Source organism: Stenella coeruleoalba (assembly GCF_951394435.1).
Source record: "Stenella coeruleoalba genome assembly, chromosome: X".
Classification (NCBI taxonomy): domain Eukaryota; kingdom Metazoa; phylum Chordata; class Mammalia; order Artiodactyla; family Delphinidae; genus Stenella; species Stenella coeruleoalba.
Window position 1 is genome coordinate 89,467,193 of NC_137152.1, and position 23,439 is coordinate 89,490,631.

At 52.6% G+C, this 23,439-nt stretch overlaps 1 protein-coding gene across 7 annotated transcripts in view; it reads left to right on the top strand.

Annotated features, from left to right (window-relative positions):
- Positions 1 to 17,956, top strand: part of TMEM164 (transmembrane protein 164) — a 161,324-nt gene extending 143,368 nt beyond the window's left edge. For 6 of the 7 annotated variants that reach the window (XM_079911249.1, XM_079911252.1, XM_079911251.1 and 3 more), the window contains 2 exons: positions 11,668 to 11,768; positions 13,376 to 17,956. In XM_079911249.1, coding sequence (XP_079767375.1) covers positions 11,668 to 11,768; positions 13,376 to 13,582 — 308 coding nt within the window. In that variant the 3' untranslated portion in view covers positions 13,583 to 17,956. The remainder of the gene's footprint in view (positions 1 to 11,667; positions 11,769 to 13,375) is intronic. The other variant, XR_013825783.1, reaches the window with a different exon arrangement.
- The last annotated feature ends 5,483 nt before the right edge of the window (positions 17,957 to 23,439 follow it).

The following is a 23,439-nucleotide window of genomic DNA, read 5'->3' on the forward strand; positions in this document are numbered from 1 at the left end:
CCTTCAGACTTACTGAATCAGAAACTCTTGGGTGGGACCCGGCAAAGATGCCTTTTAACAAGCCCTCCAGGGGATTCTGATGCCAGCTCATGCTTGAGAGCCACCCGCCAGGGGATTCTGGTACAGACTGAAGGTTTAGCCTCACTGCCTCAAACGATCCGAGAGCTGGTTCCCCCTTGCTGAAAGCTCACCAGAGACCCAGCAAGTACTAACTGTAGAACGTGTGTGAGGCACGGGGCGGGTTATGTTTAGTAGCACTTTTCCCTAGAGTATCTCTGTGCTCCTTTAGCTCTTCTATCCCTACAGTGCTCCTGCAAGGAGCAGAGAGCCTGAGAATTCCCTGCCAGCAGGACTCTGACGCCCAGAGGGGTTTTGATCCACACAGGTGGTCACACAGCAACTTGAGAAGAGCGGAAGCTGGGACCTGGGTCTCTGGACTCCAGTGCTTGTTTGCTAGGCCAGGTCTACCTCTTGGAGTCTCTGTGAGCTCAGGGTCCTCACTCTGTGTGCTTTGGGCAGAGGGCTGGCTCTCTGATCCTCATGGATGAAGGTGGGTCTTTACGTTGCCTTAGACGTAGGCTGGGTGGCCCAGTCAGCCTCCACTAGGCAGTTTGAGGGTGAAGCCTGGCCTGAGTGGGCTCTCCAGCCCCTCAGGATAGAAGGTCAACCAGGTGGACCTTCCACATGGACACCCAGCTTGGGACAGCCTTATACATTAAGCAGACTAGAGGGTACAGTTCATTTGATCCAATGCCTGGATGAAAAGCAGCCTGACTTGGGCCTGCACCCAACAGCTGAGGATGGGAAATCACACATCTGGGGTCATGTTGGGCTTGCACCCCCCAGAGCTCTGTCTTCTGGGTAAATGAGGGTGTCTCATTCAGAGGGCACCAAAGATGGGGTGGCATTGTTGTCAGGAACTAGACTTGTCATTCTCCCCGCGTACCCAACCCTGCACCTTCTCCGATGCTCCCCATTCCCGCTGAGTGGTACCACCACTCACTCATTACCCGGGCCAGAAATGTTAACATAACCACTGGCTCTTCACCACTCCCACCGCATCCAGTCAATCTGACCTCCTGATCATTTCTCAGATTCATTCCTACCACTCCTATTCCATTTAGTTCACATCTGATCATCCCTGACTTGGTCTACTACAAGAGCCTCAACACTGGTCTCCCTGCCTCTAGTCTTGCCCTGTTTCGATCAGCAGCCAGATGGGGAGCTCTGTCCCTTACAATGTGAAGTGTGGTCGGAGGACCAGCAGCACCTGGGAGCTAGTTAGAAATGCAGACGCTCTGGCCCCCACCTCAGACCTACTGCATCAGAACCCACCTTTTAACAAGATCTCAAGATGATTTGTAAAGTCCAAAATATCTAATGTTGCAAACAGTCTTCTTAAAGAACTGGCCCTCGTCTCTTGTTTATCCCTTTCTCCCACATGATAGTCCACTGCTACTGAACTGTATAAAGTTCTCGAACATACTGGGCTGCTCAATTCATTCTTTCAACAAGTATGTATTGAACCCCTCCTTTGTGTCAGGCATCTGCTGGGGATAAAGCAGCGAGTAAAGCGGATATATTTCTGCTTTCATGGAGCTTACATTCTTTTGTGGCAGGAGACAGTAAAGAAATACGTACATAGAAATAAGTAAAATAGAGAGTAAGTCAGATGATGTTAAGTGTATAAAGGAAGAGAAAAAGCAGGGCAACGGGTATAGTGTTGCTGAATTGGAGGAGAGAGTAAAGGAAGGCCTCACTGAGAACGTGACATCTGAGCGAAGGCTTGTCGGCTGCTGGATATCTGGGGGAAGAATATGCCAAGCAGAGAAAATAACGAGTGTGAAGACCCTGAGACAGAAGTGTTTCTAGAATGTTCTAGCAATAGCAAGTATGTCAGTGTGTCTAGAGCCATGTGAAGGAAGGGGAAAGTGGTAGCAGATGAAGTCAGAGAGGGGATAGAGGTGAGGGGCAGCTCATATATAGGGCCTCATAGACCATTGTAAGGACTTGACATTTTCTTTTTAGGGAGATGGGAGGCCATTGGAAGCTTTTGAGCAGAGGACTGACATGATCTGAGTTAATCTTTCAAGGGGTCACCCAGTTGCTGTGCTGAAATTAGACTGTACGGGCACAGGATAGAAATAGGAACACCTATAAGTAATGTTTGCAATAAAAGAGGAAGGAGATGCTAGTGACTTGGGCTTGGGTACTAACAGTAGCGGCAGAGAAATGCCATTGGATTCTGGATACATGCTGAAGGCACAGCCAGCAGGATTTGCTGATGGATCAGATGTGGGATGTGACAGAGAGGAGTCAGGGATGACTCTAAGGTTTTTGACCTTAGTAACTTAAATGAATTACCATTTATTGAGATAAGGAAGACTAGGAGAAGGGGTTTTGTGCTTGTTTATTGCTTTTTTGGAGGGTCGGGGGAGGAAGTGCTCTTTCAGTTATCTAATGTTGTATAACATCCCCCAAACTCAGTGGCTTAAAACAATGACTTATTATTTTTCACAGTTGTGTCGGTTGACTGGGTCATTCTTTGTCACGGACTGAATGTTTGTCTCCTCCCCTGAAATTCCTATGTTGAAGTCCTAACCACCACCACCACCCCCATGTGATGATGTTTGGAGGTGGGGTCTTTGGAACGTAATTAGGGTTGGGTGAGGTCATGGGGGTGGGGCTTTTGTGAATGGGGTTAGTGCCCTTATAAGAAGAGACCATAGAGTTCCCTAGCCCGTTCTACCATGTGAGAACATGGCAAAAAGATGTCTGTCTATGGACAAGGACGTGGGTTCTCACCCAACACCAAGTCTACCAATACCTTGATCTTGGACTTCCCAGCCTCCAGAACTATGAAAAATAAGTATCTGTTGTTTAAGCCACCCAGCTTATGGTATTTTGTTATGGCTGCCTGAGCTAAGACATTTTTTTTTCTACTTACTGGTCCTGCCTGGGTTCAACTGGGACAGCTGGGATAGCTGGGCCTCTCTGTCCACAAGGCCTTTCATGGCATGGGGATCTCAGGGCAGCATTCCAAGAGGGCAAGCCCCAATTCATAAGCGCTTATGAAGCCTCTGATTGCATCTTTTTGATGAAGTCCCATTGACCAAAGCAAGTTCCCTGGCTGAGCCAGATGGGCCACATGGCCAAATCATCGTGGGAGAGGAATACATGAGGGTGTGGATACTGGGAAGGTGTGATTCACTGGGAGCCAGTACTGTAACAATCTACCATAGGAGCCAAAATCAAAAGCTGGGTTTAAGAATGAGAGGCCTACTTAGATATCCACGTGCAGGTATTGAGTAGACTGTGAGCTATGCGAGCCTGGAGTTCAAGGCAGAGGTCCAGGCTGAGATGTAAATGTTGGAGTCATCAGCACGCCGATTGTGTTAAAGCCGTGAGATTGGTTGAAATCACCTAGGGAATGAAAGTATTTAGAGAGGAGAAAAGCTCCGAGTTCTGCAGCCTGATCCTCTCCATCATTTAGCGGTCAAGGAGATGAGGAGGAAGCAGTAAAGGAGACCGAGAAGAAGCAGGCTGTGAGGCAGGAGGAGAACTAAGACAGCAGCATCCCAGAAGCCAAGTGAAGAACGTTTCAAGACAGAAAGGGTGCATAAGATGAGGCCTGGGAATTGGCCACTGGATTTAGCAATGAAAAGGTTATTTGTGGCCTTGATGGGAGCTGATTTGGTGGAGGGAGGGCTGGGGAGGTAGGCACGGAAGCCTGATTAGCTCGTGTTGAGAGAGAATGGGAAGAGAGGAATTGTAGACAGCGGAATATAGACAAGTGCTGTCCAATAAAAACATGTAAGCCACATATGTAATTTCAAATGTCCTGGTAGTCACACTAAAAAAAAGGTAAAAGAAATGGGTGAAATTAATTTTAATAATATATCTGATATTTAACCCACTATATGTAAAATATTATCACCTCCAAATAATTAATATAAAATTATTACCAGGATATTTTATAGCCTTTGAAATACAGTAGTGTAGTTTACACTAGTAGCTCATCTCAATGTTAAACAGCCACGTATGGAAGTGGCTACCGTGTTAGACAGGGCAGGTGTAGACATTTCTCTCAAGGAATTTTGCTGTGCAGATGAGCAGAGGATGAGGTGCTTGCAGGGGCGAAGTGAGGTCAAGTGTGTGTGTGTTTGTTTTAGAATGGAAGCTGTTACAGTATGTTTAGTTTATATGCTAATGGGAATAATCCAGTAGAGGAGAAGAACTCCTTGTAAGAGAAAGAGGAAACCGTTTCTGGAGCGATATTGAGTAGCTGAGAGCGGGTGGGATTGGGATACAAAAGGGAAGGCCTGCCTTGGCTGGGGTCCTGGGCAGTTCATCCATGGGAACAGGGTGAAGGCAGAGCACATTGGGCACCGATGCAGGTAAGTGGTTAGATGTGATCATGAGAGCTCCTGGAAGTTTTTGATTCCTTTTTTCTCAGTGAAGTAGGAATCAGGGTCATCATCTGAGAGTGAGGATGGGATAGAAGTGTTGAAGATCTGAGAAGACAGAAGACAATTATTAAATTGTGGCCTGAGAGAGTGAACGGGCTGGGGAAGTGTAGTATGACTGTCTGGCAACATGAAAGATGTACTTGAGGTTTGTCATCACGAATCTGATGTGAGAACAGTCAGCACAGATGTTTTTCTCCAGCCGTGTTCAACTGTGTAGGTGCAGGCAAGGCGGGGGAGGAGACTGGGACTTAACCAGGGCTGGGGTTTTTTTCAAGATAAGTACGGGGCTAATGAGAGATGCCATGAAGTCAAAGGTGTATGCCAGGGATAATTTGAGTGTTGGGCAATGGAATTGAAGGAGAGAAGAGGGAACCATGAGGGACAGCAAGAAAGATGGGAGGACCAATGGATCACAGATTCCAGGGGGGGTCAAAGAAGTGTTGGGGTCAGGGTTAGGGGGGGTCAGCTGGAAAGATAGAAGTGGTGGATGAAGAGGGAATGCTTGACTTAACGAGGGGCTGTAGATATTCATAATTATAAGGTCTCAGGCACGAGCTTGAGAACGACTGGCTGAAGTGAGACGGAGACGAAATCATTGAGGAGAGGAGGCCAGGGAGCTGAGAGGCCAGGGTACTGGAGGGTTCGTGTTAGGCATATGTTGAAAAGATCAAGAGATAAGATGGGGGTATTTTTGGAGAGAAAGGTACCGAGCCAGGTACTAAGAGCCCTGAGGAATATTAAGGACCATGACCCATAGTCTGTAGAAAACTGTGAAACGGAAGGGTAGTGGGTTGGAAATAGCGATGCAAAGAAAGAAGTTCCCTACTCTCCCTCGGCCCAGGGGGAAAATAAACCAGTGACTACTTCAGAGGGCTAGAGATGAAGCAGCTTCCTTGTGGGGAGAGGTAGGTCAGGGAAGAGCATAAAGGATGAAGGAAACGTTCAGAGAAGTGATCGAAACATTGGGAATTTGGCTAATGATTTCTCTGTGACTTTGCATATCCTGTTCCCTTTTCCTGGCATTCCCTTCCTTACCTTGTGCACCTGGAAAGCTTTTCTTCAGTTGTTTACAACCCACCTCCTGCATCGCTACTTTCCTGAAATTGCTACAGCAAAGATCACCAGTGACCAGCATGTTGCCAAACCCAGTGGAAGTATCTGTCTTTACTGTACCTCTACAAAGAAGCGTGTTCCCAGTGGAGTCTTCCGTGATGATGGGAAGTGTTATTTCTCCGCCCTGTCCAATATGGTAGCCACTAGCTGTGTGTGGTTATCGAGCATTTGAAATGTGACGGGCTACTGAGGAACCAGATTTCTAATTTTATTTCATCTTAACCCATTTAAATGTAAATTGCAGGCTCTGTCCTTGGTCCTTTAATCTCATTCTGTGGACTCTTCCGTGTTGATCTTATCCATACCCCAAAGCTCTGTTTCTGGGACATCTCCCTCTTCTGAGCTCTAGACCTGGACTTGCACAGCCAATTGGAGACGTCCGTGTGGGTATCCAATAGGCATTCAGTGTCAGCACACCCCCAACCTCTCAGTCACTGAACTCATAGACCTGGGAGTCAGCCTAGGTGCCTCCTCTGTGTCCTACGAATTGCCAAGTCATCCATTTCTGCAGCAGCATCCGAACTGGTGTTCAACCTTATCCCTCTCCTGTCCATCACCCACACTGCTGCCAGAGCAGTCGAGCTAGCTGAAACAGAAACCTGACCTTGCACTCCCCTGTTTCAAACCTCTCAATGGCTTCTCGTTGTGAAGAGGATAAAGGCCAAGGTCCCGGGCACGGCAGACAAGGCTCTTCATGACCTGAGCCGGTCTCTCCAGCTTCATCTCTGGGCACGTGTCCCCTCCCACTTGATGCTCCAGTTACACAGACCTGCTTGGGATTACATGCAAATGGCATGCTGTTTCATGCCTCCACGTCTTTTCCCAGGCTGTACTCTGCCGCCCGGAATGTCCTTTCCTTCCTTTAAGCTCCTGCTGCCATCTCCTTCTTATTCTTCAAAACTCACCCAAACTGTCATGTTCTTCAGCTCCCCTTCCTCAGTGTCTCCATTACTTAGTGCGCTTACCTCATCACACCATCTCATTGCTCACGGGTAAGCTGCAGGGTAGTTCTGAAGGGCACGGCCTGTCTTGGCCTCCATCTCCCCACTGTCTAGCATGGAGTCTGCCCAGCGTGCGGCCAGTCCGTGTTGAATGAATGGGTAATATGTAAAAGTGAATGACTTGAAGGGAGCAGGAAGGAGATTGGAGAATAGGATGCCGTCCTGCCCAGTCTCATCTCCTCAGTGTAAGCCCTTCCCAGGTGGGATTAGAGGATGAGAGAAAGGGCCCTTGGGAGAGGCCTCTGGGGATCAGTCTTGGCTGTCGGTGGCACAGTTGATGTCTCTCCCAGCACTCATAAAACTTCCTTCTGGCAGAAATCAATTTCAGAAAAAGCTATTATCTCGGTTTCCCCCTACCTTTAGAGCTGAAATGCTTCTATCCTCCTGGGGTAGAAGATGCTAGCAGAAAATGTCACATTTATTTTTTTCTTAAAGTAAAAAAGAAAAGTTTTATGTGTTTAATTTTTCTGAAAGTGCTTAAGTTTCTATTTTCTCTTAAAAGAAAACTGGTTTTTCACTGAGATTTTCCCAAGGGCCACATCCAGGTATATAAAAAAAGAATGATGTGCGTTTGCATACAATTTGCATATATCTGGGTAGACTGGGTCATCTGTTCTCATGGTGCTTTCTTTTTTGTCTCTATTTTTTCAAAGAGATTGAATATTTGATCACCTTTGCAATGAAAAGAAGCAACAGCAGTGAAAAGGCAGAGGCAACCACAAAGTCCCCCTTCACAGAAAAAGATCACCTCTTTACGAGATTCCTTGTCGTCTTCCAGTCTTCTATGAGACGTTGGATGGCTGTGGTTGCCATGATAAAAATAGCGGCCATCTGTATGCCAGGCTAGCTGGTGTATTTACTTTTTTTATATCTCTTATTCCACTCAGCAGCCCCGAGAGATAGGCGTTGCTACAGGAAACAGGCTTAGAGGGGTGGCACAGTTTGCCCAAGGTCACCCCTCTAGGCGGTGGCAGAGGCAGGACTCAAACCCAAGGCTGTGTGACCCCAAGGCCTTTGTTTTAAACCACTAAGCTGTATTTTCCATCACTGATGTACTGTTTGGTGTTCTGTCATTTACACTTGCCATCACGAGCCAGGGACTTGGCCACACAGGTATATAGTTTGTCTGGTTGTTATTTGAATGGCAGTGGACTGTTGCACAATACTGAGGTACCAGAGTTTACTTAACTTATCTCCCCAATTGGTTTGTTTCCAGTGTTTCAGTATAGTGGGTAGTGCAGGTGTAAATATCTTTGTGCAAATAAGGGCCATGTGTTGGGTGTTTGAGGTATTGGACGGTAGTCCTCAAAGTAGCATTGTCGAGCCAACGGGTTATAGTGTTACAGGTGCTCCAGAAAGCCTGTCCCGTTCATTTCCCAAGCAGTGATGATTTTTGAGTGCCCACCGTGCAGCCGGTGCTGGAGGTGAAGAGGTGATTCCGAAACGGCCCCTCCCTCAGAGAACTAATCGTCTCGACGTGGGACGGGTGATACAACACAGAATGAATGGTCCTGAGGTTGCAGTGAGAGCACTGAGAGCCCCTTGGCAGTGCCTGGGCGTTCCTTTCCCCCCATATATAGGGCAGGACAGGGTTCAGGGGCTTCAGGGGAGGGTGGGGGAGGGCTGCCGAAGTCTGGCGGAGGATACTTCCCCCTCTGGTCCTTTTTTTCCCTCTGCAGCCACCACCAGGCCCGTGGGGTCTGTCACTACTGCCCTGCTGCCACCAGGGGGAGCCAAGCAGAGGCTGGAGGGAAGGGACACCTGGGGAAAACTGCTCAGGGCTCTAAGCACCTGTCGGTCCTCCAGGTGCCCTCTTCCCCTTTACGTCCCCAGCAGTCAGGGTGACAACATGGTACCCAATTCCCACTCATCCAGCAGACAGGAAAGTGTATACAGTGTAAGCGCATTCCAAGTTCTGTGCTAGATTTCTGCTAGGAACACAGAAACGAATCCCACGCAGTCCTCGACCCAAGGCACTCGTCTAGACGGGTAGATAAAGATCTGGTACAACGTGGTGTGCTGGAGGTCTGTGACAAGTGGCAGCGGGGGCACTGAGCAGTGAGTCCTTTGGCATTGTGTCTGAGAGCCCAGTGCTCTGCTGTTGACTTTGGCTGTGTCACTGCCCATCTCCCAGCCTCAGTTTGTCCATCTACAAAGTGGACGGATGAGTCCAACACCTGCAAAGGGCCGTCTGACTCAGATGTGCGGTGAGCCTGCCTCTTGTTCACAGGGCAAGCCTGAGCTTCTCCCCCAGAAGACCCGGGGGGTTCAGTCACCCCCATCTCACTCCTTTCCTTCCCTCGACACTCCCCACTGTGGTGTTCCTTGTTGTTCTGCCTCTGACCTTCTTCCTCACTCGGTCTGCATATGCTCCTGTGATTTCAGTTACTGTCCTGTGCTGATGACACCTATATATGGACGCTCGGCCCCGTCCTTTTCACTGAGCTTGTGATTCATATAATAATGAAAATAATCAGCATCTCTTAGATCCCAGATATGACACTCCAGTCATGGCTTAAATGATCTTATCTACCCGACGACCTTGTGAAGTAGGCGGCGGCACCCCATTCTGCAGATGAGTGAAACTGAGTTCAAGAGATACTGAGGCTTGCCCAAGGCCCTGAGGTCGATAAGCGACAAGAGCCAGGATTTGAGAACCTGTGTCTGCCCGGCTCCAGTGCCCACACTGTCACCCGTCACGCTGCATTTCCCAGAGTGCAGGCAGCCACCTAAGAGACGATTCTACTCGGATAGTTCACGGACACCTCAACTTCAACATGTCTAACATTGGCCTCCTTTCTCCACCTTCTGTCCCAAATCTGCCTTTTCCTCTCTTCTCCATCTCAGTAAACGGCGTCATCCACCCAGTGATGCAAAGCTAGAACCCAGGGCCACCGCCGTTGTCTTCAAAGCTATCCATCCTCCTCTGTCATCGGGTTCCTGAAGCAGTCTCTGTCTCAGTCCCCCGCCTTGACGCTCTCTGCTCCAGCCCACACCCCGCACCCCGGCCAGGCAGATCTTTCTCAAGCGCACGTCTGATCGCATCACTTTCCCGCTTCAGACCCCTCCGCCGCTTGCTGTGGCTCTGCGGCAGAGCTCGAAGCTGGCCACCAATGAGCTGAAAGCCATCCAAGAAGACATGTTTCGTGTGGTCCGTTGAGCGTTCTTAAAACAATCTGAATGATTTGCCAACGTTTAAAAATCAGGAAATTCCATATGAAAGTTCCCATTTCTGGCTTCTCTTGCAAGAGTGAAAACACTGGCAACTCTGGGCCCACGTCCCCGTAGGGCAATGATGGGGTGGAACTGAGTGGCGGCTGACCTCTTCAGAAGGGGTCTGGGCTTCCCAGTTGGCCCATCTCCAGCATCCCTGTTGTCTGGTCACCCCCCTGCTCCCAGTTACCTGCCTGCCTGAGGTTTGAGGCATCTAGGGTCATGACCCTGTGGCACAAGATGAAGCCGAAAGCCCTCAGCCGGGCTCCTAAGGTCCTACCTGGCCCAGCTGGGAGCAGCCTAGCCCTGCCAACCTCTGAGTCCTATTCCCCTGTGGTCTCAACTCTTCCCCATAGTTATGTGAATTGGCTCGTTCCCACGGATGTCTGCCTTCCTGCAGGCTGCTGCTCTGGAATGCCTAGGCCTCTCTTTTAGTCCCATTTGTCCTTTAGGACTCTGCTCGGTGCCCCCTCCACCAAAAATCAGTCTCCCCGCCCGCCCCCCAAGCTGAGTTCCGTCCTCCCCTAACGCGTGGCACAGACCTGGGTCATCACACCCATCACACCGGTTCTCATTGTTAGCAACTTGTCTGCCTCGTCTGCCGGATTGCGCATCTGAGACCGCAGGGAGCCCGTCTTCTTTATGTTCCTTTCCCCAAAGTTTGGCGCAGGGCTTGGAATATAATAGGTGCCTAATAACTGGTGAATGAATGCATGAATCTGTGAAAGACTGACTTGGGAAAACACTACTCCAGGATGTCCTCTCGCCACCTACTTGCTTGAGGTAGAGGGTTCCAGGTTCCTTCCATTCCGGAGCACCCCCATGGATGCACGCACCTGTAGCGTCCTATAAGCCACACCCCTGCTCTGCAGCGTCTAGAATACATCCAAGCCTACCGGGATAGGAGTTCCTGAGTGCCGATAGAGGGAAAATACATCATTCTTGCTGTTCCAAGGGGGGTGGGTTGTCTAATGGTTGGGAAGTGGCGCAACAACTCTCAGAAGTAGCCCCATTTTACAGACAAGTAAGCTGAGGTTCGGGGAGTTGAAACACCTTTTCCAGGGTCACACACGGCCAGTAAGTGGTAGAATCCAGGTTTGAAACCACATCTGTGTGACATCTCGACCACCATGCCATACTTGCTCGGTGACGTTTCTCTTTAGAAACATGAGGGAATGATTAAAAAAATGTGGACATGAAGGCTATACAATTATATATACAGTAAAATTCCGATTAGTAATCAAAAGAGGAAAGAAAAGAAGCCCCCAAGGCATACAGGAACCAAGGAGACACACCCACGTGCTAGCAGTGGTCACATCCAGTAGAGTGCTGAGGGTGTTTTTCTTCGTTTCCTCCATCTCATTTCTACCTTTTAACATTTTCTAAGTTTCCTTTAGTGAGCACGTGCAGTCATCCCTCAGTGTCCGAGGGGGACTGGTTCCAGGACCCCTGCGGGTACCAAAATCCGAGGCTGACCAAGCCCCTTATAGAGAACGGTGTAGTACAGTCGGCCGTCCGGATCCGTGGACTCCGCATCCACAAGTTCAACTAACCGTGGACCGATCCGGTTAGTGGAACCCGTGGATGTGGAACCTGCAGATACAGAGGGCCGACTGTATTACTTTTATAATAACAGTAAAAAAAAAAAAAAAAATCCCTCTTTGTAATGGCCCCCAGAACAGACTTTGGAAGGGGTGACAGGAGTGCCCAGCTCATCGGTTTGGGCTGTCTCTCGAGCAGCCGTCGCAGGGCAGCAGAAGGGGGTAAACAGCAGGCGGTAGCTGTGGCCGCAGCGCCCGCACCCTCGTGGGACAAGGGAGGAGAAGAGGGTCACCAAACGCGCTGTCTCACTGTCTCCACTTTCCCCCCAGGTGCTTATACCCCGGAGCCCCTCAGCAGTTTCCGCTGGGCCCTTCTCTCGACTGGCCTCATGTTCTTTTATCACTTCAGCGTCTTGCAGATCCTGGGCCTGGTAAGTTTGGTTCTATCCCCTTCTATCCCTTCTGTTTGGCGTTCTTCATAAATCTTGATAATCCTGGTTGGCGCTGGTGTATCGTTTTGTTTTGAAAATACAAGATGCCAAAGGCCAGGCTGTCAGAGTGTTGTGTCTGGGCTCTTGATTTACGATCCACAGCCTTGGCCTCTCCGAAGAGTTTTCTGAATCCTTCAGTAATGACTGTTCCTTTCACCCCTGGGGAGGCAAGGAGGCCCTTCACTCACGGCCGCTTGGATCGGAGCTAGAGAGCTGCGCTGGAAAGTGGTTTGCTGTGGACCCCATGCGAGGCAGGATGCTAGCCCTGGCCCTGGGCCTGGGGGAGGCTTCTGACCTCGGGTCCATTCTGGGTCTACTACCGGGCCCTGAGCTGTGTGTCCAGTGAAAGTGTGGTGTCGGGTGACCCCCGTGGCATTCTGGGATGTTCAGTAGTCGAGTTTTCCAGAGCCCAGGATCGCTGAGTGCGTGGGCGGTGTGTCTAGTGGTGGCGAAGTGAGTAGCAAGAGCTTGGGGCTGGGGCTGGGGTCGGGAGACCCAAGTTCGAGTCCTGGCCTTGCCACTGCTCTGGGTGAGTCACCTCATTCTCGAGTGCAGTGCGCTCTCCACCCTCCGTGACACGGCCCAGGCCCGCAGCCCCGACCCCGAGAGGTGGTGAGGACTTGTCTTTAAGGAGAACGCGCTTGAAGGGCTTTGGAAGGCAGGGGCCGTGGCCGTGCTCGAGGCTGGAGCGGCATGCCGGGTTTTGTGTGCGTTAGCCGCGTGGACCTGGCAGGACTAGGGCGTGTAACCGATGTCACCAGCGCCTTTGTTGAAGCACTCAGTCATTTTGTCTTCCCCATCCCGGCGTGTTGCTCTGCTCTGGTTGGCCTGGGGGCTAGTTGGAGCTCCTTGCCAATAGCATGAATGCTTCCTGTTCTCTAGGGAGGAAGCAGTATGACCTTCACACCTGCTGTCCACTGGGACTCCTCGATTCCAGAGGAGTCGCTGTGCTCACGTCACCATACGTACCGTGCTCGGTGTCACCTCTGGGCCTCCTACAAGGAAGGCTCCGTTCACTCCATTTCTCGCCATGACCCCCATCCATCCTTCATGAGTCCATTCAGGTGTCACTGCCCTCGTGAAATCTTCTCTGAGAACTCAGCCCCCGTCCTGTACACCCCTCAGATCCCATGGTGGGCAAGAGCTGGTGAGCACCGTCTGTTTTGAGGTCACACGTGGTAGACCGATCACCCCACCTTGATGCAGGCAGGGGCCGTGCCGCGGACTGCCTTTATCCCATGACACCCCTCCGGGTCTAGGCACCCAGTAAATGCTTAGGAATGGCAACGGGCACTGGGCCCAACTGGAAGGCAAGACTGAGCAAAACCGACCAGCTTTTCCACTGGACGGCCTCCCCCGTCACCTCCAAAGGGCTCTAGCCTTGACCCACTCAGAAAACCTAGGGGAGAAAGATCCCACTATGAACAGGTGGGGATTTGACAATCCCTCCTTGTCTAGTCCCCATTAGGTAGACACGGCTGAACTGGCAGAAGCCAGAGAAAGCCTAAGGATGGTGAACGCTCACTCTACCTCCCTTGTCCCTGCAGGTCACCGAAGTGAATTTGAACAACATGCTGTGTCCGGCCATCTCAGACCCATTCTACGGCCCCTGGTATCGCATCTGGGCCTCGGGACACCAGACTCTCATGACCATGACCCACGGGAAGCTGGTCATCCTGTTCTCATACATGGCTGGGCCCTTGTGTAAATACCTGCTGGATTTGCTCCGGCTTCCAGCCAAGAAAATAGACTGAAGGTGCTTGTGTTGTTTTGTTTTGTTTTGTTTTGGGGTTTTTTTTTTCTTCTGCCCCTGAGGAAACAAGTCCTGACTCCACTTGGAGGACACCCAGCTCTTGATGACATCATGGGAGAGGGCAGGAGGACGTTTGGTGTGTTTCTTTTTCCTTCCTCTCTGTCCCTTTCTTCCACCACTCTTCCTTCCCTGGCTCTTCCCCCAGGACAGCTCCTGGAGCCTGGGCTGTAGTGCTGCAGCCTGGGCGGTAGTGCTGGAGCCTGGGTGGTAGTGCTGGAGCATGGGCTGTAGTCCTGGAGCCAGGGCTGTAGTGCTGGAGCCTGGGCGGTAGTGCTGGAGCCTGGGCGGTAGTCCTGGAGCCTGGGCGGTAGTGCTGGAGCCTGGGCTGTAGTCCTGGAGCCTGGGCGGTAGTCCTGGAGCCTGGACGGTAGTCCTGGAGCCTGGGCGGTAGTGCTGGAACCTGGGCTGTAGTCCTGGAGCCTGGGCGGTAGTCCTGGAGCCTGGGCGGTAGTGCTGGAGCCTGGGCTGTAGTCCTGGAGCCTGGGCGGTAGTGCTGGAGTATGGGCTGTAGTGCCGAGGGCCGCACGTTTCCTCCTTCCCTTTGCCGCTCTCTCCCTGCTCCTCGTGGCCTTAAATGGCGAGACAGTAGTCAGTGGCTTTCACTCTGCTAGTTGCTGCTTTAACAACATCTGGTTGAGGAGAAAGGGAACAACAAGCAGTAGTTCTTTTGGCATCGAAGCGATGAGATTGGGCTGTGTTTCATTTCTCCACTGCCAGGGACCTCCAGGCTTATGCTGGGGTCCCCTTTTGTCTCCAGCACAGCCCTCACCATAAGGGGACCGAGGCCTTGTTTCTATACCAGCGGCAAGCCGGGAGCCAAGGGATTTCCCAGCTCATGGCCAAAAGAGAGCTGGCCAGATTCTTCCCACTGGTGTCCCATGACTCAAAGCAAGCGGCCAACCAGCCACTCCCTCCAGGATGCTGCCAGAGGTGGGAGGTGTGGGGCGCTACCCAGCCCAGGGGCTAGATTCCACTATTGCAATGGCAAATCCAAAGTGCGCAAGGTTGAAATGTCCACAGCTAATGCTAGGCAGGACCTTGGGTAAATTCTGCTTGAGAGCTGAGAACTGACCCATATCCCAATCAGAAGTGAGCGTAGAAATGAGTCAAAAGCCGTGGTAACTTGAGAAAACTGTGATCTGAATCATATGCTTGCTTTTAGTTTAATGTTGATAATAGACGACATTTTAATTTTGAGTGCCCCTTAAATGTTCTCTCTCTCTTTTAAAGGCAGCTTCAGGGAAGGATGAGCTAGAGTTGGGTTTTCTGGCTCTTGGAGTTCTGTGTATTCGTCTGTCCATTTGCTTTTGGATGTTTGAGTTCGGAGCATCCTTGAATCAGGGCCTGTCTCTGGAGGGACACCTGTCGATCCGTCTCGTGGTTTTGCAGCATGTCTCGGCATCCTAGGTTTGGGAACATACAGATCCTGCAGTGCTGTTTCCCTCGGGCCAGATGTCGTCACTGCGGGCAGACTCAGAGATGAATTGTTTAGCATGGGGGTGGGGGGCATCACATGCTCCCCGGCCCGAAAGCCCACGTCTGGGTTGAAAGGGAGGTACCAAAAAATCAGGTCCCCATGGGTGGAGGTTCAAGTGCTCTGAAAGGGAGACCTTTTGTTGCAAGGCAGCCTCAGTCATACATGGACCTCAAGAAGGAGGTGGTACCATTTGCTGGCTCCCTGTTGGCTCTTACTAAGAATAGATTACTTAATAACAGAAAAGATATTTCTGTGACCTCCTCTGATGAGCCCCCCTCCCTCTCCCACTCTAGGCAGCCCAGTTGCCCTGGGCCCATTCAATATTTCAGGTGTTACTGTATCAGACCTAGATTGAGTTTCAGTGACTCAGTGGTCATGATTTTAGCAAGTGGACCTACAGGAGGCAGCAGGATGGGGAAGTCTCTCCTAGCAAGGCGAGGCCCAGGGAAGCAACCACGGCGGGGCCCATCCCTTTGCAGAGGTACGCTGGCAGTGAGATCATCAATCCCCAGGGTGTGGGGTTGCAGGAAGGGGGAACACCGAATGCTCTGGCTCCCCGTGAGCTCCTCAAGATGCGTGACCTTCATTTTCTGCCATCTTTGAGGGTTTGGCCGAATTTTTCTCAGTGCCTCTCAGCCTTGGGTTGCCCTCCGGAAGAGGCAGCTCTTGAGGGGCTGGATTCGCCCCGCCCACTGGCTGCGTGTAGGCGTGGCTGATGAGGCAAGACCTCAGTGCCCCTTGGCCTCTTCCTCCGTGTCTCCATGGCCTGGTGCGGGGTGCTAGTCAGCTCGAGCTTCCCTTGCACTAGCGTGCCTCTCAAAGTTCACCACGCTGGCTGGCAGCTTTCAGCTGCTTAGAGGGAAAGAAGAAAGTGGAAGCTACGTGCCTGGCTGGGCCAGGCCAGAGGCGGGTGCACCTGTCCGGGGGAGGGGGATGAGAAGGGGAGATGCAGGGCTTCTGGCTGGCTCGGAAACATGTAGGGGGAAGGAACAGAGAGCAAGTCCCGTTCCAGGTTGCACAGGGAGTCATGGCCTGCGTTGGAGGTGTTGGGCAGCAGCGGGCGTCTGAATTGGTCTCTACCTGACTCTTTCCTTGGGCCAGGCCCATGCGGAGAGGTTACCTGGCCAGACCCTCGGCGGCCTGCCTTGGAGGGTGGCCCCTGCAGCAGTGGGCCCGGGCTGCCCGGCACGTCCCCTGTGCTTTCCTGTCAGTGCCAAGGGGCTTCCCCAGCCATCCTGGCCAAGTTTCCATGTGCCATTGGCCAGCATGTGAGAGCTCCGTGTGTTTGTGGAAGTGGACAGTTTCTTTTAAAATGGCCCCGGGAAGGCAAAGGAGTGTTCCCTCCAGCCCCCAGGTAGCCCTGGCTAAGGACTGGCCCAGTGAGATCAGTGTGTTCAGCTGGCCAACTTGGGACATCAGCTCAGAATAACAGATGGTCATGCCTGCTTGTAGGCCCCCATCTCTTCTCCATTCCCCGTGGTATTTCCTTCTGTACACCAAAGATGATCTGGCCTATCTTCTTCCCGGAGGCCCAGTGATGTGTTCCTCTGTCAGCTTGTGAGGAAGCCACGGCTTCTGTCCCCCGAAGTCAACCTTCTCCCTTTCTCCTGGGACTTCTCAGCATTCACAGAAGCTGCTTGCAGCGTGGCCAGGGCGTGTGGGGCGTCGGGGCCCAGTGTTTAGCGGAGCGGGCACAGCTGCCCACGGAGAGCAGGTTGTCAGCACGTCTCTGCGCGCTGGTGTTAGGGGGAGGCTGGCAGAAGACCCTTCCTCCCCCTCCCTTGGCCAGAAAAAGACTTCCATGGATGTGTACGTGTTGATCCCGAGTCATCTGAAGGGGAGATGGGGAGGCGGGCGAGGGGAGAAGAAGGGCCAGTGTGGCCCCTACAAGACAAGACACCGGTGCTGGTTTTGGTAAACCGGGAGCCAGGCATAAGGGAGGACGTCTGTCCTGCAGGCCCTCGCATGCTCCTTGGACTACCGGGAAGGGGCGTCCTCACTGCACACGCTGCCCCGCCCTCTGGGGGGGGGGTGGGTAGGGTCCATGAGAGGGAGCGAACCTTCCTCTTCTGTATATAGAGTGAGCCACTTGTGCTCAGGAAAACCTAGTCGCTTGTTGCTGCTCTTGTGACATTTTTGTACACTGGTTTGCTACTCGTGGCACGAAACAAACACAACAAGAAAAGTCATTTCAAGCTGAGCTGTGGTTTTGGAAACCTGCTTTCTTTCAGTGTCAGTGTTGTATTGTATTTGGAGGAATTCTTCATCTCTATTGGTGTTACTGTGGTAGAGAGAATAAGATAGTCCGACTTGTAATTCTTTCTGCCGGGAAATTGGCAGTGCCTCTGTCGTCGCCCCGACCCCGGTCCTTCCTCATTCCCAGGGTGGGATTGCTATGCGCTGGGCACACCCCTCCCTGGCCCCCGCCCCCGCAGCGGCTCCCTTTAGAACCGGTCTTTGTGATTCCCCTAAACAGCTGCAGAATGAGTATTTTTGCCAAGCTGGTTCTTGGGTGCTCTGTGCCCCTACCAGTTTGCTTGCCTCTTGGGGCATTTTGTAATGTTTTCTCTGTTTTGTAAAACCTTTTGATTGTACCACAGTGGTTTCTGCAGTCACCTTTGGAAATAAATGGTCATTAATTTGTGTACTTAGCACTCTGAATTTTAGTCTGAGGTGTTTCTGTTGTTGAAGATCCTTGAATGAAAAGGAACCCTCACCATGGGACTCACTGTTAAATGTTTCCTTCATTTACTGCTATTAAAAGGTTTATGAGAACCCAGGAGTCTTGGCCTTGCTTCTCAGAACCCTCTCAGTAGGGCTTCTGCTTTGAAAAGTAGACAAAAGGGGCCGATGGTCGTCCAGGCCGTGGAGGACCACCAAGGGGCAGCTGGCGCACTCAGCACAGCTCTGCCCTGGGAGTCGCGTGGCCGGACGTGCGGCCTCGAATCCCCCCACGCTGCTGCCTGCTTCCACTAGTGCTGCCAGGGACCGAGCAGGCCTTGTGCTCTTAGCAGGGCTTGTCTGCTGGGGGCATCTGCTGGGCTCGCGGGGCCCCATGTGCGCTGGGCCAGGCTGGAGGACTGAGCTAGGGGTGGCAGCTCTAAAACCAGACGTGATCAGGCTCCCTCATCCCAGGTTTCCTGAGGGCGGGCTCTGTTCAGCAGAGGTGCGAGGCTGACACAGCTCAGACCGTCCCATGTGGAGGTAACCCTGCCCCTGGGGAACAGTCGGACCCGGCTGTCCAGGGCTCCCCACTGAGCAGCCCGTGGTGACTATGATCAGCCCAGCCCGCCTTTACACCAGACAGAGGCCCTACTCAGACTTTTGCCGCTGTGGCTGCTTCTAGAAGGGACACAGCTAGGCATAGCGGTCCCCAGTGCAGGTGGATTTCCTCATTGGCCAGTAGTTGGGCACCCAGGTTATCGGAGAGGCTGGGCCCTGCCATCCTGGGCCACAAAACCACCAGCTTGGGCAAGTCACTCGTTGGCTTGTGACCCCAGCTTCTCCATCAGTAAAGCTATAGCTACAGCCGTGTGCCAGGCATGGTGCTAGGTCCCTCCACATGCATTACAGGATGTAATCCCCTCAGAAACACGGCGAGCTGATTGCTCATGCTGTCCCTGTGGAACAGGCAGAAACGGAGAAAGCTGAGGCTCAGATCTAATCAATCAGTGGAAGAGCTGGCCTGGGAAGCCAGTTTGGTGAGGCTCCAGCGCCTCGGTGCTCAGCACTCTCCCCTGGACTCTGCTGCCTGTCTGGGTGCTGGCATGACCGGGCAGACCCTCGCCCAGGGCCCCCAGGCCTGAGGGGAATGGGAGAACCGGGCAGTGAGGTGGAAGGCGAGAGAGAGGAGGGCGGGCCCCACGACTGCCGAGGCAGGGGGTCAAGCCCATCTTTTCTTCTGTGGCCAGCAAACCTGACCCTGGTGAGCCGCAGAGCAGAGCACGGCTGAAAGGCCTACAAGTAAACGGGATGGGGCTACAAGGGGCCAGGCAAAGGCTGGCCCTGGGGGGAGAGGCTGCCGGAAGGACGTGCGGCAGGTTGGTCCCGTGGCCTTTCTGTGTGTCTCCCATTTCAGAAAGACCTAGGCCAAGGCCCCCTGTCCCCTGGGCTCGTGCATCTGCCCCTGCTGAAGGTCTCTGCTCCAGTCTGTACCCTCTACTGCAGGCAACAGTTTCCAATGGAGACCTGACCGCCTCACTCCCGCGGGGGCTTGTAGACATCTCCTCACCCTCACGTCCCACAAAGACCCATCCGTAGCAGACCCTTTGCCCCGGCCATACTGAGCTCCACTTGTTCGTGCCCTGCCGTCTCTCGCTGCTTTGTCTCGTTCTTCGCGCTGTTTTCTCGGCTACCCCGCTCTCCCTGCTTGTCCGGAGGTCTCAGCTCAAGTGTCAGCTCCTGTACGCAGTCTTCCCTGAGCCCCAGTATGCATTAGGTACCCCTCCACTCGGCTCCCCGGTGCTCACTCCGGGGCCCCCATTTGCCTCCTAGGAAGTCATCAGGGCGCTGTCTCCCTCTGTAGATGTTGAGCTCTTTGAGGGCAGAGAGGGGTCTGATGCATCCTTTAGCCCCTGGCCCGGGACCTGGTCCTTGGAAGGTGTTCGGTGAACGATGCTCTTATCCCAGAGTCCTGCAAAATGGTGGGAGGCCACACAAGCTGTCGCTCATCCCCTGAGTTCTCCTGCGTGGGGCCCCGTGCCTTTGATGGCCCGGGCACCTCGAGCTCCAGCCGGTGGGCCTCCATCCTCCTTCTCTGCGGGACCCTGGGTAGCTGGGATCCAGGGTGAGGAGGCGTGTTGTGAGGAAAGAGAACAGAGACAGCATCTGTTCCGCCTGCCCCTTCGCTAGACCTCTGGGCGGGGTGTGGGTGAGGCAGCCAGCTGCTTTTCTGCATCCCTGGTAGCTGTTTATCCCCTCCAGGGTCCCCCTTCCACTCCCCGGGGCACACAGGCAGGGCTGGTGTTTACGTGGCAAAAGCCCCACCAGCCCATGGAATGTGTCACCTACCCCTCTGAGGCGTAGGGAGCAGCTGATGGTTACAACCTGATCCCCCAGTGAGTTTTCCCCTTGTCCTGGTTTGCCAAGGCCAGTGGGGGGACAGAGATCCACAGATGTCAGGCTGACAAATGCAGTGGCTTACTCAAAGGCCATGTGGTTTACTAACCTTGGCAACCAGTAAGGCTGGCCTAGTCCAAAGTCAAGGAGTCTCTGTTACTGCCTGTACCTGCCGCTCTCCCAGTCAGCGTTCGCCTAGCATCTCCACTGCATATCTGGGGTGTCTGAGCTGTGCGACGGAGGGTCTGAAGCGTCTCCCAGGAAGGCAGTAGCGAAGGCTACTCCTGTTGCTGATGGATGACCCGAAGGGCTCTGCCCTCCACAGCTGGCTTCCTAGCTTCAGTGGGGCTCTGCCTGCATCGCAGCCGGCCGGTGGCCTCGGAGTCTCACTACACAGCAGGTCATAGCAAGGAGGGTAGATGCTTGCTTAACAAAGCTCTGATAGGCGACAGAGCCAATAGCATGGGCCGCGTCGGTTTTCTCCTTTCCAACGACCCATCCCCAGCTGTACCACTGCTCCAGCCGCTGGTTCTCCCTGGTCTCCGCCGCCTTTCCCCTCCCCCTTCCCTCTCCATCCAGGGACCAGTAAGAGGTGCTGCCTGCTGTCCTGTCCCTTCAGCTGCTTCTTCCCTAGTCGCAAGAGTCCCCAGTCTCCTTACATTTTGAGAAAGACCCTGGGCTCTCCAGTTTTTCTCCCTCTGAGAATGGAGGGGCCTCCCTCAGATTTCCAGAGTGTTGGAGATGACAGGATGCCGCTGATACAGGGGCTTGGAAATTTTCCTGCATATTAGCATCACCTGAGGAGCTTTACAAAGACTCAGTGCCCAGGCCTCACCCCAGCTCATAATTCAAAGCAAACTTCCTGCTTGATTTTGTTTTGACTTTAAGCTTCCAGGTTGGAAGTCATCTCTTTGACGTGCCCATCTACACCAAGTGCCGTTTTTTCATGAAAATTTTAAGACATACCCAAAGGTATGAAGAATAATATCTAAGTCCAGCTTTGAGAAAAGAATGTTACCAAGAGAGTTGAAGGCCCCTTACTCCAGATTGTTCCTCAGAGCTTCAGGGAGTCTGGGGAGGTGTCTGAGCTATAAACCAGCCAGGTCTCCTTAGGGTGAGGAGGGAGGTGGAAGGGCCTCCTTCCGTGCAAGGGCGGCAGGTACAGAGGGATTTGTTGCTGGTAGGGTCGCCATCGTGGGTTTCCATGGGTTTCCAACGGGATGGCTTGGATGGCAGCCAACTTGAGGACCTGCAGGGCTGGTGGTGCAGAGTGGGTGAGGTTCCAGCCTTTCCCCTTGCTTCACCCAAAACAACTCCAATTTTATTCCACTTCGTACACTGAGGCTCTGTAAATAGTTTCATTGGGAAGAGGGTTTAAAAGCCACTTAATTCCACCCTCACTAGTCTGTCTCTACCCTCTCTGAGATAGTGGTCCTGTAGTCGTTGGAAAAGCCTTGCGGTAGGACTCAGCAGATGGGGCCCGTGGTCCCAGCTCTCCGTCCGCTCTTAGGTCCCAGGTGTGCTTGACAAAGTCAGACCTCTCTGAACTCCGGGGCAGTGGGAGACATCCAGTGAGATAAATGGGTGTGAGAGGGCTTTATAAACTGCAAAGTCCTATCCAACGTAAGGGGGTCCTATTTCCAGAGAGCGTGGTTACTAGGCTTGTTCTCTGAGCACAGGAGTTGGTCGGGGTTTTGACTACACTCACACACTGCGCCTTCCTGTACCCTGTGTGGTCGAGGTGTGTGAGAGAGGCGCTAACCTCAGATTTAAGGCATTCTTCTGTATTTCATTGACTCTAAGACACTTTTTAAAGAAGATTTTAATATCTCCAAATTTGGATAGCGAGGGTGGGAGGGAGACGCAAGAGGGAGGAGATATGGGGATGTACGTATATGCATAGCTGATTCACTTTGTTCTAAAGCAGAAACTAACACACCACTGTAAAGCAATTCTCCTCCAACAAAGGTGTTAAAAAAAATCTCCAAATTTGAGAGGCACCTTACCAGTCAGCGGCATGACAACTGAATTGGCAACTTATTTTTTTCTTTTTCAGCAGTACATAAAATAACAGACATCTTCCAATCTGAGGTGTCTTAGAGTCACTGAAGGGCCGTCATTGTTAACTTTGATTCTTCCTCTTCTCCACGAGAGTCACCCTCCTGGTAGAGAACAGCCATTCGAAACAACTTCTAAACTTTTAGCATGTCGTCTCCTTCTAACACTCCGTCCTCTCTTTCTTCCCTGCCGGCATCCACCCAGGCCAGGCGAGCTTTCCGCTTCCTGACCAGAGGGAGCCCCCTTTGTTGGGCTGTCTCTTGGGGCAGATGTTCCGTGGGACGTGAGAGAAAGGAAGCCGAGTGCACCTGCGCAGGGAAGCCCACCGTGCCAACTGACAGGGAGGGAGCCACACAAGCCAGGCCAGCTGCCCCCGGCAGCTCTGGTTTCTTTATTTCCCAACCAGAGCCTGGCCAGAAGGCTTAGCCTGCTGCCCTGGGGAGCTCCCGGGGCTGCTCATTGCCAGAGATGAGCTGGTAGGGCTGGGGCAGGGGAAGGGAGCGCAGCCTGTCCTGAGCTCCCTGGGTTGATGTAAGTGGCTGTCTGGCCCACGCAGAGGGAGACGATGACTTCCTCACCTCGTCTAACAAGGTGGAACAAGAGTTAGGCGGTGGGCCTTTCGGGGAAAAGCAGCACCTAGGGTAGCCTAGGCCATGCACAGTCACTGTGGTTGGAAATTGCCACCAACCTTCCCTCAAGTCCTGGCAGCCACTCTAATTAAGCTCGGCCCTTGTAGCCTTGAGGCCAGGCTCTTCCAGAAGGGAAAGGGGTGTCTGCAGTGAGATCCAGGGATACTTGGGCACAGGAAGCAGTTTTGGGACATTCCCGTCCCGCACCACCCCCCAAGGGAGCTTAGCAAGACATGATCAGCCCGGATTACAGCCGCCCTCATGTAACTGGGTTAAAGTGTTGGCCTACTTAGGCCCCTCCTGCAGCGGCCTCCTTCAAAGCTGATGAGGCCGATTAGGGGGCTATTTCTGAGCCCTGGTTGTGTACCCAGAAGCCTGGGGTCAGTCCTCCTGTGACAAGAAAGACAATAACTAAGGCTGGACAGCCAAGGGGAGAGTCTGCCCTGCCCACGGGAGAGCAGTGCTGTCACACCTCACGTGTCCTTGGAAAAGAAAGAGCCCAGGAACGTCAAGTCTAAGTCCCTGGATTTTGAACTTCAAAGACCAAGCCAACCAATTTTCTGGGAAAGACCTTGT